The sequence below is a fragment of the Vicugna pacos genome, chromosome 34, assembly GCF_048564905.1.
Source record: "Vicugna pacos chromosome 34, VicPac4, whole genome shotgun sequence".
Taxonomy (NCBI): domain Eukaryota; kingdom Metazoa; phylum Chordata; class Mammalia; order Artiodactyla; family Camelidae; genus Vicugna; species Vicugna pacos.
Window position 1 is genome coordinate 4,971,281 of NC_133020.1, and position 15,962 is coordinate 4,987,242.

At 37.1% G+C, this 15,962-nt stretch overlaps 1 protein-coding gene and 1 long non-coding RNA gene across 6 annotated transcripts in view; one reads left to right on the forward strand and one right to left on the reverse strand.

The window, feature by feature from the left end:
• The window catches only part of LOC116276843 (uncharacterized), a 79,138-nt gene that overhangs the window by 4,828 nt on the left and 58,348 nt on the right, over window positions 1-15,962 (forward strand). The gene's annotated exons all lie outside the window — the stretch shown is intronic.
• The window catches only part of BMAL2 (basic helix-loop-helix ARNT like 2), a 57,980-nt gene continuing 43,758 nt past the window's right edge, over window positions 1,741-15,962 (reverse strand). For all 4 annotated transcript variants that reach the window (XM_072954792.1, XM_072954790.1, XM_072954791.1 and 1 more), the window contains 8 exons: window positions 14,571-14,811; window positions 13,979-14,085; window positions 13,679-13,829; window positions 12,698-12,756; window positions 11,388-11,496; window positions 8,352-8,430; window positions 6,813-6,921; window positions 1,741-5,759 (listed from right to left, as the gene is read on the reverse strand). In XM_072954792.1, coding sequence (XP_072810893.1) covers window positions 5,623-5,759; window positions 6,813-6,921; window positions 8,352-8,430; window positions 11,388-11,496; window positions 12,698-12,756; window positions 13,679-13,829; window positions 13,979-14,085; window positions 14,571-14,811 — 992 coding nt within the window. In that variant the 3' untranslated portion in view covers window positions 1,741-5,622. The remainder of the gene's footprint in view (window positions 5,760-6,812; window positions 6,922-8,351; window positions 8,431-11,387; window positions 11,497-12,697; window positions 12,757-13,678; window positions 13,830-13,978; window positions 14,086-14,570; window positions 14,812-15,962) is intronic.

Below are 15,962 nucleotides of genomic sequence, written 5' to 3' on the forward strand. Positions count from 1 at the left end.
CTATGAAGGTGAATATGAAGGTCTACGAGAGGGCAGGTGGGTTTCAGGAACCCTGCAGAAGGTGGTGGCTGTGACTAGAGGCCACCCACCATGGCCTGGTACCAAATGCCACCTCTGTATAGCAGACAGCCTCCTACAGAGGCCCAGCCTCTGGATCTGGCCCGTGGGTGGGATGTCCCTCCAGTCCCTAGAGCAAAGATGCCCTCTTAACTGGCTTGGAGGCAGCCTACGTGAGGTAAAATACCCTCTTTCTATTTATCGGGGTCTGGGTTGTTTTCATAGCTGGGGAATAGCTACACTATTTTGTTTTTAAGCTGCCGCAGATACTGGTCAGCTTCATAGCTATACCATAGTCTTATCCTATAATTTTCCCTTCTATTTGTTATTTATAGACCAATCATCTAAACCTAGTGACGAGAGAATGGATCTTTTACAGCTGATCTGTTTTCCTGAAAATGCTAGCAAATCTTTTTTTGTTCTAAAAATACAGAGATAACTTCTGTATTCTGTTTTGCCACAGAGGGTCACTTCTGATTGCTCATTAGATGTTGTATTTGGAAAACAGCCTCTGTGTTCCACTCCTCAACTGTGGGGAAATTGCATTATTAGCAAGATCACACAGAATGAGAAGCCTCAGTGAGTCTAGGTAAGATAAAGCAAGCTAATAGCAGATGCAAACTAGAGTAATAATTCTCCAACCTTAGAATGTATCAGAATTACTTGGGAAAACTTGGGAAAACACAGATTCCTGGGGCCTCATTTCCAGAATTTCTAAATCAGTAGGCCCAGGGTGGGGCCCAAGAATGTGCATTCTGACGAGGTGCACCTGAACAAGTGATGCTGGCAATACCCATCCCAGGACCACACATTGAGAACCATTGTGGATTTTCACATTTATTTTTGATGAATTCTATTTCCATGTTAAACTATGTTTAAGAAATCAGGTCTTTATAAGATTTCAGTACCATATAGTGTTACTCTGCTAGAGAAAGGTAAGATTCAGTTCTTTTTAACAAGCATTCCTGTGAGCGCACATATCTGAGAGTGAAAAACATAAAGCCTTAAGATGTTTCGCAACCTTGAATATTCACAGCAACTGCTGATACAATTTTTAATGACTTGATTTACTTCCTATAGTCTCTGGAAAAGGACCAATTTAATAAATGCTCATCAAAATTATATCTACGCAAACACATAAAAAACTTTCCAGCCTGTTTACCACAGAAAAGTTCATGGGAACCAAGCAGAAATGGGGGCTTCATCAATGGACACTTTTGTGAATTACCTGGAGACAGAGACGCACTCTTTCTGTTGTAATTGCCGAGTATAAGAACAGTATGTGCTTGGAGCTTCTGAGCATCAGTGTGAGGAAGAAGGTCCACTAGAGGATGAAACCCACTTACAGGAAAAGCAAAGCGGAGAAATGGAAAGAGGGAGAGGCAGGGAGCGGGGAGGAGTCAAGTCAGAGAGACGGACCCTGCTAATGACATCGAATGTGATATGGGCAGAAGGAAACCTTTCTCGGGTTAAGCCATGATGTTTTTCAGGTTGTTACCGCAGTCAGCACAGCCTGATAAACACACCCAAGCACATGTATAGTAATGTATACCGCTCTTCCCAGTGCTCAGGACTGGATCTTCTAGTCTGTGTTTCTACTTTAGAAAGTAATAAAGGACACACTTTTTTTTGGAGGAAGTTTAATACATAAAATAAAAACTCCAAACTAGCATTATTATAAAATATAGTTTAATTTCACTCTTTTTATTTGCCACAAAATTTAAAAAATACCCACATACAGGCAAGAGCAAGTGAAATGGAAAAGAGCTAAAAATTGTATAAAAGACAGATCTAAACTCAGGATAGTGTGAACAATGACACATACACCAAAACATCTCAGACGAGCTCAGAAAGCATCTCCCAGGTTGGATGGGTTTTTCTTTCTAAAGACAGTTTTTATTGGAGCCACAAGTGGAAATGTCTCTAGTTCAGAATTCTGATTTTATGTGGAAAGGATCCGCTACGATTTTTCTTAAAAAGCATTTCTTATGAAACAGAGGCAGACTTATAGGCACAAAAGTCATAAATGCCTCTCCTAGGCCCCATGGAACTTGGAAAAATTAATCTAATGCAAACACAGCCCTGTAAGAATGGGACAGTGACACCTAGCGGCTACCAGCAGGTTTTCTTTATGGCTTCTGATAATTCTAGATGTCAGCCCGGCTTGTGCCCACAATACTGTGCTTGGCAAATCTGAGTCTCTAATTCCAGAGCCCAACGGTGACCTACTTGAGGGGTAGATTCCTCTTTAGAGCAAGATCTGAAATGGACCCTCTAAACGTGGTCCAAGACCTAGAGAACGCCTGTTTCATACACCTGTGCCCTAGACTCCACAGAGATTCCAGTGAAGACAGCCTTTTCCCATTGTGACACTGTAATCAGACACTTTCTTTTAATTCCATGTATTTACCACAAGTCTGCTCTGTATCTCCCTGTTTATCAACTGATTTCCAAATTTAGTGACTACCATAATGTGTCAACATATACCTCAAGTTTTATTTGACTTCAGGCTAATAAAGTATCTAACACTTTCAAGTTTACTAATTTCAAAAAGTTTTAAATTTGATCCATTGATAGAAGTTCATTGTTATCTGAATCAAGGGTCAATAAATGTCCTTTAAACCATAATATTTAAAGGTACATATCATACTTATGGTATAATGTTTGGTCTACTTAAATAATGTCCACGTAATAAAATGTTCTAGAGCCGGGCAGTAGAACAGAAATGTAATGTGTGCCACATGTGTAATTTAAAACTTTCTGGTAGCCACATTAGAAAAGTGAAAAAATAAAATTAACTTTAATGTTTAATTCAGGATATCCGAAATACTATTTGAACGTGTCATCCATACAGATTATTAATGTGAGGTTTTGAATTCCTTTTTTCTATATGAAGTCTTTGAAATCTGGTATGTATTTTACATTCACAGCACACCTCAGTATGTATCAGCCACGTTTCAAGGGCTCGGTTGCCACACATGGCCAGTGGCTATCATATGAACAGCACATTTCTAGCTGTTCTGACTAACGCTCGAGTCCTGTGGATTAGAACCCCAGAATCGGAACCGGAAGTAAACTGGGATGAAACTTCTTTTTACAAATAAGGAAACTGAGGTACAGAGACTTTAAACGGCTTGCTTGGGGTCACACAGCTAAACGTAGGTTGAGCGGGCATTCTTCCTGATGCCAGGCACTCCTCCCACTCCACTACATGACTGTAGGTAATTCTTAGAATTAAAAACAAAAAAAGAGAGTATTCTTTTTATGATCGTTTCATTAAATTTGCAGATATTTTTCATCAGAGGGCAAGAAATTAATTGGTAGGGAAAAAAGGAAAAGAGTGTAAACCATGAAAATATGTCACTCCTGATAGCAATCATATGTAAATAGAATGCATTTTTGAAGAAAGCACTGAACTTAGAGCTACAGTATCATACCATGTATGGACTGGATTCTGGGTCCAGGGCATGGAGATAAATATCAGAGTGGGCTACCAAAGGATCAAAGCATCCAACTGGCTTTCCACCCACAGGTCTATGCAATAACCCCTCCTCTTGCAAAGAGAGAGATGCTACTAAGCAAACTGCAATGGCCAGATTCCAGAAACTGCCTCTCAGACCCTTGCGTCGTGAGGGTTCGCCCCACCTGCTTTGGAGGTCATGTGGCCACAGTGACCTATCCCGCTACCACTGTCTGAGGCCAACTCTGAAGGACAAGTCCAGCCAGCAATGGCTCAGACCCCTAACATGTTACATTTGTAGGCAGACGCCCCTGCCTGACTTAAGAGAACAAATGTGATCACTTAAGCTTCATCAGACTTAACCATCATACTCAGGCTGCCACAGATCAACCTCCCCCATTTTGTGGGGTTCCTTTGGTTTATTCTAAACCTGGGTGTCTCTCAAGTCCTCAAGTGACTGTCAGAACCAGGAGTGGTGCTGCCCCTCTGATGTTGCTGGAACATTCTATCAGCTCAAGACAGCAGGCCAGGACACCCTTGCCCACACGGCCACTGCGAATGTCACGCGTGAAGGGACGTTTGCTTTTGGTTGTTGCCTGTTACTGTGTTTGCCATCAACCCATCGGAACGGTCTGATCTATTACTTATACTTAGGAAATACGCAAGGTCGAAAGCATGCTCTGTTTTGGTGACAGGCTCTGAGGGAAATCTGCTGGGAAGGCACATACAGAAAAGGAAAACTGGGTTTGATCCCTGCATCTGAGCCTCAGATTTTTCCCACTTATTTTTACTGGTGGGGCACAAAACTGAATATATGGGAACACACTTGGTCAACAAGGAAGAGCCATAAAAACACAGGCATCATGGAAGTGTGATCTTCAAGAGGGTAGATATACATACAGCATTTTAAATGTTCTTAATTCTTACACTCAATGTGAGCCACCTCTGGATTAATTACTGGTTTAAAAAGTGCTCTCTATTTTTAATTACAGCTAGAAAATCGGCTTTTAAATTCTCTCTCACTGCCTCATGGTTTTTAACAATGTACTTACTACTGCCTGTAACCAAAGGTAATTATATAAATGGTAAATGTAATTGCCTAATAATATAGAGAGCCAACAACTAGTTTCTAGGCCAGTTAACTAATCATTTAACCAGTGAGGCTACTGCTTTCCCAAATGTGCAGTAAGAAACGGGGTTATGCACATTAAACATTCAAAGACATATGAACTTAATTGTGACGTTGCACAGGCATTTAAAGCTGCCTGGACCTGTTTCCTCCTCTACGATTAATCCATTTTCAGCATCAAAAACCTGTTCATCTCTGATAAAAATCTTGAGTGGCTATATTAAGAGTATATCTTATATACAAAGGTTAATCACCAAGATCTAGGGCCTAAGATCTGTCCTTTTCTGTAAGCAAAGTTGAAACTCTCTCAGCCTTTTTTTGATTTGTTTTGTTTTGTTTTTAGATAAGAAATCACCTCACTTAAAATCCATCTCGGAGTGCTGAACTGAGCATGACTATCCTGGCTCTGTGCTTGCCCAAGTCTGCAAAGACTGAGCACAGTACTTACTGTCATTTCCACTACACACTGCACTGTCCCTTTAAATGTTCAAGTACTTACCATTTCCTGAAGGCGGATAAGCACAAACCCCAATTAAGGAAATATACAAGGAATGGAAGTGTTCGAAATTACACAGTCTTCTCTTATAAGTAAATTATAAATGAATCTTAGACACAAGGAAATTGTCAGTCCATTAAATTCCCCCAACTCTAAACAACTGCTCAAAAAAAATAAAGAAATGCCGAAACGAGATGCATGTGATATTCTTGGTTAGAAACATTTTAGCAAAAATATAGCCACTAGTGGGTTTTAAGCCACTTCAATGAGTACGGTGGTTTATAGAAAATTCTGAGAATTTGAAGGGAAACATCACATTTCCCCAGACCCCTGGGAAAGACAGGTGCAAAGCTATAAAAATGGTAGACCATGAATAGGAATAAAAGATGAAAACAGTATCAATACAGTACAGAAGAATATACAGTCTTTTGTAAATGAAATGCTTTAAAATGTTTCTCATGTTTAGAGTTAAATCAAGTGCTAGAGTGTCCAGTGGATGTCACTGAAGTCCCCAGGGTCGCCCAGGCCCCCCTCTGCTTCCAAGTAATTCATGAAGGCAGCCATGGCTGTGTCGTCATGGTCACAGAGGGCATCAAAATCCAGCGGGGCACCTTCTCCTATTGAATTAAACAGGGCCATGTAAGTACACTTGGAGTTTCAAAAATGAGTATCCCCAAAAATGGCAAAGCAAGGCTGGATACCATACAATGTATTATTGAAGGCAAAATGTACGTCTTAAATTGCAGTAGCTTGAGATAGTTTTTAAATGGATTGCCTATTTTTATACCAACCTGCTGTCAGATAAATTGCACTTAACTCGTTTGATGAACGTAAGTGACCTAGTCTACAAGTTTTCTGACAGCCCTAAAAGGTACAGACTCCCAGACAGTTGGAAGCTGGGGGCTGGGGTTTACTTACGTGTGTATATATAGAGCCTGGAAGGAGAAATTTTACTTTCATCTGCCTTGTGAAAGTATTGTTTGTTTAATCCCATCATCTCCCAAAATCCAAAAGACTCTAAAAAAGGGGAGTCCCCAGGTGTTTGATTGAAAAAGGAAATAAGGAGAAACCATGGAAAGGAGATTTAAATCAGAGACAAGGAAGAGGTTCTAGAAATTAAAGATTAAAACACAGCTACAGATTAACTGAGGTTTTCTAGGTAGCTGTCAAAGTACAACAGAATTTGAGGTGATTAATACATGGCTCTGTGTGAAGTGATCACCATGTTCCTTCAAGTCCCTTGATTCTTTTAACATACATTTTCAGTAGATCAGAGTCAGTTATGGGGGTATAAAATTGTGTCATTTCAATTTACTTGATTTGGACTTAATGAGTTAACATGAATAATTATTACATCATAAACTTCTCAGGACTTGGCATATTTACAATTTTTTGAGAATGGACAATTTTACCTGGACAGGAGAGCTTTAGTTTTATTTAAATTGTCTGTTTTAATAATACCCATAACTGATGCAGTTGATGATCAAATTTTCAGTGACAGGTCCAAGTAACATAATACTTAAAAAACCAAGATCACTGTATTTAGGATGGGAAAATGTTCATTCTAAAACTATCTGCATTTCTAGAAATCTTCTGTACCTCAAAATGCAGTGATTAATGAAGAGTTTTTGGAAAACCAAAATGGCGGGCAGTTGTCAAAGAAAACTTACCAAGGAGTGGTTCTTGACTGTGGGGAGCAACAGCACTCTGGTTTTGCTTTGTGGCCCCGAGCTCCCCTATTTCAGAAGGACTTAGTGTAATCAGCTCCTTACTTGACATCTGAACAGGCAGAATAATAAACAGTAAGTTTCCTACTATATTAGGGGAAACAAAGATCTCGTAGCAGTTTTCAGATGTGGCCCTGCCACCATGGCTGTCAACAGCACGGCAGCCCTGTGCTAAGAACTCCACAAGCATCATCTCGTTTCATGCCACAGATGTTGTGAGGTCAGGATTCTGAGGTCTAAAGAGGCTACCCTCTTGCCCAAAGTGTTGGGGCCACGAATTCTAACCCAAGTCTCCCTGACTCCGAAGCCCCCACACTATTCACAGCCGTAACTGAGTTACATATATAAGGAGAAGTTTTGGATTAAGAAGAAAAGCTATTTCAGTTCTTTTTTTTTTTTAATGATGGTAAAACTATATCTCACATGAAACTAACAATATGAAATACTGCTTTGGAGAAGGGAATGGATTAAATCAGAGACTCTCACCAAAAAGTCATCACACTCTTACACACAGTTACAGACAAAACAATTTAATGTTCAATGTAGCCTATCAAACGAAGAAATCATTTACCTATGTTGTCTTATTAAGTTGTTGAACTTCACCAGAGAATGCCTAGGTAAAATACACTACTTGGAGATTTTTGTGCGTTACAAGGACTTAAATCCCTGTTTCTAGCATGTTGCCTGGCACAAAACGTGTACCCAACAAACATTTGCTAAATGTATGAGTAAAACTTGAAAATACTAAGTCAAAGGTCTATATGAGTATAAACAGATACTTTCAAGTTCCTTTTGTCCCTGGTCAGATTTAATGTCTCTTTTCTCCTACATTATTATACCACTTAGTTTATATACCTACTTTAGAGGTTTTAGTTGTCTGGGATACATCAGAATTACACTGCAGTGAACCTTTCAGATACTCAGCACTATGGTTAGTCATTTTTGTGTATGCAACAACACACTTCAAATAGCTCGTATTTGTTTAATTGAATTAAGTAGTAGGTAATACTTAATTTGTAGCTTATATTATTTCAACTTTTTTCCCGAGACCATAAGGAATACAGTTAATTCACTGAATTGAAATCTATTAAAATAACACACAATATTAACTGCCATTTATTGAGCACATGTTGTGTACCAGGCACTGTTAAAGATTTTGTTTCTTTGCGTATTACATCACTGAATTCATACACCCCTCCAAGAGACTGGGGCTCTTATTAATTCGTTCTTTACAGATGAGGAAACTGAGGCACAGAGTTTAAATAACATGTAGGAAGGGACCCAGTAGTAAGTGTCTGAATCACAACTTGGACCCACAGACTCTTAACCACCATTCTACATTGCCTCTTAAAAACTATGAGTTATCTAGAAAGAGTTCATTTTTTTATAGGATGGCTTTTGTTCTCAAAAGAAATCATCAGCAAGCAGCAAATTTCATTGCTCATTTATTTCATGAATGTTATCACTTACAGTTGCACTTACATTCTTGCTGTCTGTAGTGTGAGTCTCTTTCAATAAATCTGTTGGACTTGAATCATCAAGGGATGACGAAGACTGTAACCTTCAACAAGTGATACATAAAACATTTTATGTGTCTGCTTATACATAGTTCAGAAAAATTTCCCCTCTGAATACATAATCTACTGATAAAAACCACAGTGAGGAACATGAGACTGAGTATTACGACAGTTTTGATAATCAGACAGACTTGTTCAGGGCCAGATTTATTTTTGACTATGGAGTGTTGAAAGCACTCTACAATAAATAGAAATATAAAACTCTGAGGTGAAAGCTCTTAAGTAGCTCATGCTACCTGGCTTAATGTAGCACGTGGCAAAGTAACGGAATAACAACACAGTTCAAAACAGGCATTCACATCAAGTTCCTATACGCGACACCGAAAAGCAGAACTAGCAGTAAAGAAAGACTTCCTAACATCCTGCAGCCTTTTTCAAAGTGGAAAATGTGTCGTGTTGGTACTGTGATAGGTCATCCCCAAGTACAGAATCAATGAAACACATAAAGGCATCAATACAGTCATGTGCTTTGATCACAAATCTCTTCAAGGCTTAAGATCTACAACTGACAGCGTCACATATTATTAAACGCTTAGTTATGTGAAACATAATGGCATGAGCGTAACTTTATGTCTTTATCTACTCCCAAGAAGGCAGCTGACAAGAAATTATAGAGGGAGGAATTAAAACACAGGAATGACATGAATTAGGGAGGAAAAACAGATGAAAGGATGAATGATATGCCTTGGGGATTTTTCACAGGGCAGTCAACGTAAAGAGCGTGGCTGGCTTCTCATTCTGTGATTCATCATTTAAAATCACCGCTTGCTCAAGTAGCCTTTGTTTAAAGATGAACCCCACCCCCATGCACTTCACTACCAGATTAATCTTCTGAAATATGGCTTTCTCCGTTTTAGTCCACTGGGCAGAAACTTGCTATTTAAGTCCCTCCACTACTTGACTTCGCCTTAGTTAAAACTCCCTTTAACTGAGTAAAAAATCTGTTGCTTAGCAACCTGACTCTTCTCTCCATGAGTCTCCTTGTTTGCTGAAACCACCCACCTCCATACATTGGCAGAGGTGCCTCCATATAGAAACGCTCTCCCCACCCACTGCATCCTGGACATTCTAATGGTACCCAGGCTTGCTACATTTGGCTCAATTTTCACCTTCCTTACGATGCCTTTCCAGCATGTATGGTCAAATGATTTTCAACAATGGTGCCAAGACCATTCAAAGGAGAAAGGGGCAGTCTTTTCAGGAAATGATGTGAGAAAACTGTGTATCTACATGCAGACAAAGGAAGCTGGACTCCAACCTTCTACCATAATTTCCTTGGTGAACTTTGTCCTGTTTAGTACAAATATTTACAATTTACTCCAGAAATAAATTTTTAAGCTTTTATTATGGAAAACTTCAAAACAGATATAAAAGTAGGTAATATAATGAAATCTCATATCCCCACCAAACAGCTTCAATAAATACTCTTTCCTAATCTTGTTAAATGTATATACTCCAAACTCATACTTCCCCTCTCCTCCTAGACACTTTGCCATTTAAACTGTAAATACTTCTCACTGCAGAAATACTGATTTGATTGATCAGGGCGTGCTGCCCATTATATGACTGCTCTCTGGTGGTATTACACACACCTCTTAAAAAACTGAATTCCAAAACACTTTTCTTTCTTAGAGAAATTCTGAGTTCAAAACCTGTCTGATCTAAAGGGTTTTAGATGAGCAATTATGGGCCTGTATATACACATATTCACATATATCCACACATCTTTTTTTTTTTATACAAGTGGTTATAATACATATTATTTCTTCTATTTCTGTGCTTTTTTTCTATTAATCGTATAAAGCGCTTCCCATATTAGCATGAATAGAACTACCTAATTTTTAAAAGTTACAGAGTACTCCATTGTATGGATATACCATGATAAATTATGGTTATGATAAATATTTAAATATTTGAATCACTACTGTAAACAATGTTGCAAAGAACACTCTTGTTCATGGATCTTTGTGTGGCTGTGTAAGAATATTTGCTCCTGGGGTGGAGTTGCCGACTTCATGATATACACACCTATATATATATATATTTTTTAAATTTATTATTATTTTATTCTGGGGGGAGGTAATTAGGTTTATTTATTTATTTATTTTTAGAGGGGGTACTGGGGATTAAACCCAGGACCTTGTGTATGCTAAGCATGCGCTCTACCACTTGAGCTATGCCCTCCCCACTTACACACCTATATTTTTGATGGGCATTGTCAAATTGCCCTCCAAAGAGTTTGCACTAAATTTATACTCCCATGGACCATTTAAGAGGGACTGTTTCCTCTCAATCTCACCAATATTACCAAACTTTCAAATTTTTGACAGTCTCTGAAGAGAAAAAAGGTATCTCACTATTTAATTTTGTATATATATAATTTCAACTGTAAGTGGGATTGAACAATTTTTAAAGTTTCTTGGTCATTCATATCTTTTTTTCTATTCATGTCTACTCTCCAGCTTTTATTATTGAATTATTTTTACCACTTCTTTAATAACTACACAAAGTTTAATATGTATAAAATTATATAAAGGTTATAATTAAAATTTAGTATAAAATTTAATAACTTTATGCCATAAAACTTAATAAATTAAGATAATTAGTACAACATTTTATCATGTGAAATATATATACTTTCTGTGGTTTATTATTTGTCTTTTAATCTTGTTAACTTAATGGTTATAGTTCTGCTTAAGTTTTCAGTTTTCACACAATTAAATTTATCAATTTTTTTCCTTAATGAATTCTGGAGTTTGTATGATGTTTAGAAAGGGACTTTCCAAACTAAGTTGCTACTGTAAAGATGATTTTTCTCTTACATTATATTATTGAACTAGTCATTGCTTGCATATAGGAAACCTATTGATTTTTCAATATTGGTTTCATAAATGTAATGAAAATTTTACTTGTTAAAGTATTTACAGCAATAAAACATCACCTTTGTACGCCCAGGAGTTCATCTGCAATGTCTGTTCCAATACTACCAGCACCAAGGACTGTCCCAGTACACATGCCGGGCTCACTACTACAAGACTGCCTAGAGGACCCTAAAAAATAACAAAAGGAAAAATTCAATTGAGGACTTTAAAAAAGTATGTAACTTTGGTCAATATCTTCCTTTCAATTCAAATATATTTCCTATTTCCTTCTTTGAAAGAAAGAGACTAAAATACTAGGAACATTCATGCTTACATTATAAACATAACTCATGATGGTTTAGATGCTTGTGAGGAATGATATGAATCAAATATATGGAAGGTCACTGAGGGTTCAATCATGACCTGTGACCCTTGAGTACAGGCAGTTCCTCCTGATTTTAAACTCCACATTAAAGCCAGAGCAACGCTACTTTTTTTTTTTATTGAAGTATAGTTGATTTACAATATTGTGTTAGTTTCAGGTATAGAGGAAAGAGATTCAGTTATATATATATGTATATATATACACACATTCTTTTTCAGGTTCTCTTTCATTATAGATTATTATAAGGTATTGAATATAGTTCCCTGTGCTGTACCATAGGACCTTGTTGTTTATCTAGTTTATATATAGTAATGTGAATCTGTTAACCCCATACTCCTAATTTATCCCTCCTCCCACCCCTTTCCCCATTTGGTAACCATAAGTTTGTTTTCTATATCTGTGAGTCGGTTTTATAAATAAGTTCATGTGTATTTTTTTTTAAGATTCCACATATAAGTGATACCATATGATATTTGTCTTGCTCTGTCTGACTCACTTCACTTAGTATGATAATCTCTAGGTCCACTGATGTTGCTGCAAATGGCAATATTTCATTCTTTTATATAGCTGAATACTACTTTAGTTTTAATATTTCCTAACATTTTTGGGTTTTTTAATGTAAGTAATACATTAAAATAGTCCTGTGGAGAAAAACTAAGATAAGCAAAAACTCCCCCTTAATGCTTTTTATTAACTTATCCAACAGATATTTGAATGCCTTAATATACAAGGAACTACGCTAGCTGCAGGGGACAGATAATGGGTAAAACCATTCTTACTCTTCAAGAACTCAGTCTAGCAGCAAGCCAGTTGAGTGAACAACTAATTGCAATACAACATAAGATTATAACAGAAATGTAACTAAATTCCAAGGAGAATCACTCAACCCGCTGAAAGTCTTTTTGATTTCACCTTGAAATTCTTCCCTCTCCAAGACAAAAAAAGACAGTCACTTAATAATAACAATCTTAGTAATAAGTCGCCATCATCCAAAGCTACGCTTACCTTCTGATGACTGAGAGCTGCAAAGATGCAATGATGCTTCTCCAGTCTCACTGTGTTCCCTAGCATTAAGAAACACCATAGGTGACTTTTTATAGGTGAAGGAAATTGTTAAAGCAACATTAAGCTCTGTGCATTTGAATGACCCATTCTCGACCCATTTATGTTTTATGTACACATATTGTTAATGTCATCACAAGAGATCAAGGTATTGACTTCCACCAAATGCCATCATTACCCTGTGAAGTACCCATTCTCACAGTTACAGACTCTCAGTTTGTATACTAATGGTATGAAGACAAGAATTATTGGGATGGGTAATAGAGGATACTGCCAGAGGTACTGGGGTACAAGATTTGGGGGCTCTTTTTTGTTTTCTAAATATTGTAGATAAGGAAATAGAATTGGTTTGATGAAAACTTACAGCAACTTCAAAGAGAAACATAGAAAAATGATACTTAGAACAGGGCCATGCTAGCATCTTAAGTAAATCAGGAAAAGCTGGCTCTTCATTCAGGCTGACACAGCCATAGATCAGGGCTTGGCAAGCAGTGCACAGGCTGGATTTCTGCTTATCTCTCAGCCAGGCACTCCTGCATTAGTACATGTGGTCCCTTGGCTTAGAAGATGGACATGCAAAAATGATGCAGAGGACAAAACAATGTCTTCCAACCGTACACAGTTTAAAGCCACATCCACATCGTTTTTCAGAGGGACAAGGCGAGGGAAAACAATGCCCAAATAAATGCATATACTGACACATTTTATACTAAGCAAAAGGAATTTATTACAAAGGGGCAAACTTTTAGCTTAATTCTGAGAATGAACGCCAATGAACAGTGAATGAATTACTCAAAACAAATACTCAAGTTATAAAGCCAGAGGATCATACAGTCTTAATGGTTTAGCAAGATGAGAAGAGAGAAGCAAAGATATTCATTTGAAATTAACACAAAGGTCTTAACAACATAAAAAATTACTTACAAAACTAAAGTGTTGACAGACACAATATATTCCAGTTCTTTGGTCCAAGGATTTGTGAAACTAAACCACTGGCTTTTTAAAGTTACGAAAGAGCCATCTTTTGCTCTGAATTTGTATGAATCTGTAAATATTTTCTCTTTACTCTGTAGAACTTAACAAGAAAAGAAAATAATCAGCATAACTATACAAATCAATCCCTGGAGGATTAATTCAAGGTTCAGATTTCATAGGAATGAGAAATTGAGAACTGAAGCTGTAAAATTAAAAAGTACCCCAAAAACGACCCCATTGAATGCATACCTGCTTTGTGCTTGTCAGTCAAATTACTATGGTCATCTTGATGAAAATATTCGTAACAAGAAGTTCCCAAAAGCTCCTGAGGCAGGTATCCTAAAATTGCCGTTGCCCTGGTTGTAAAATTGAAAATCAAGTTCAGGATTGGCGAATGTATTCCATTTCAGAATACTGAAGGTCCACACATGGTCAAGACAGCAGGGAAGGAGACCAGGGGATAAGTAACCCATGTGTATCATGGGGCTCCCTTTGGCTGCCCTGGACCACAATTAGAGCTGCAAAGCAGAATGGACATCCAGGCACCAGGCTGCTCGAAGCCACCCACCCAACCCAGGGTACACTATTCTGACCATTCACCACTAAAGGTGTGGCCATGGACCATGCCCAGTTTCTGCACCATTGGCTAAGAAATATTTCCATTTTACAGTTTGGCTTGAACAAATTTACAGATCTAGCCACATCCTTATTTCATTTGAACTTTATTTCCTGTTCTAAAGCCTAAAAAAAAAAAAAAAATCCAGCAGTGCCACTAAGCCACATCTTCAATACCCTTAAATACTTCATTGAATTCTAATCAGTATGGCACATAAATGTTTACCTTTGGTCCACATAGACAAACTTTCCATTCATTGCAAAACGGGTTATAAATTCAGTTGGTTTCACTTTAATCTCCCCACTGTTCTGTGGGCCAATACATGGACGTAACCTGCCAAGGGCAACGAGGCAGGTAGAGTTGCTTCTGTCTTTCTTATTTTCCCTTTCTTCTTCCATCCCAGCAGTATTTGGAGGCCAGTTTCTCAAATAGCCAGTGCAGTGGATAGTATAGAATTTTCTATGATCTAATTCAGAAGTTTAAAAAAAAATAACATTTGTCAATTATATCTCAATAAAACCAAAAAAAGACAAAAATTTTAAAAAGCATTTGAATCACTATGGATAAATTCTTTTTTTGTTAAGTTGGAATAGTCAGTTACAATGTGTTAGCTTCTGGTGTACAGCACAATGTCCCAGTCATGCATATACATACATATGTTCGTTTTCATATATAAATTCTTAAATTTGTTACGTTGACATTTATAATACCTCTAATTGTGCTCTGAAATATTCTTTAAATACACTAAATATAAAAGGGGAATAGGATTGCATTAAAAAAAATCATCAATCACATTTACTTAACAACTTTATTCTTAATGGGTTATGTTTCTCAAGAACTAAACTACAGGTACTACATCAAAATGATTGTTTTAATTTTGATTTAAGTAAGTCTATAGCTATTTAATTATTTCCAAGTCAATTTTTAAAATTACAGTAATTTATATGCTAGAAAAAGTTAAACTTCACGCTCCCTTGCTTTTAGCCACATAAGTATTGTTTTCAGCTCATTTAAATTTTGGTACATTATCATTTATATTCATAAATTGAAAGGACAATTATGCATATACTCAAATTTCTTATGTTAGCACTTACAACAGTTAATAGATATTTATGATTATAACATTATAGAAACACTACCGAGAATATTTAGAGAAATTTATACTAAAATGTATAAAAATAAAATTTGGCTCAAATTTCAATTTTTAGAAAAATACCAAGCAATTAACTCATAAGAAAAAGCTCATCAAACGGATCCAACCAGAAAAATAAAAAATTGGAAATAATCTGTATGCTCAAATATCAAGAAATGCCTGAGAAAACAATGACAGTATTAAAGAAGGGCAGTATACAGATGACAGTAACCTACAAAAAGTGACTGAAAGGTTAAAAGAGGTGGAGAGGGCTGGTAAAAATTATCTAAAACAGTTGTTTCTGATAAGATTTAGAAAAGACCAGAACCGTCGTTGTTTTAAGTTGGCACTATTTGCGAAGACTGTTGTTACAAATCTTTAAAAAAATAAGATTTTAATGGGGGATGATGTGGGTTGTCTCACAGCCACTGACAGTGAGAGCAAAGGTGTAGAGAACACTTTATGTGCTGTGCTCTGTTTTAAGT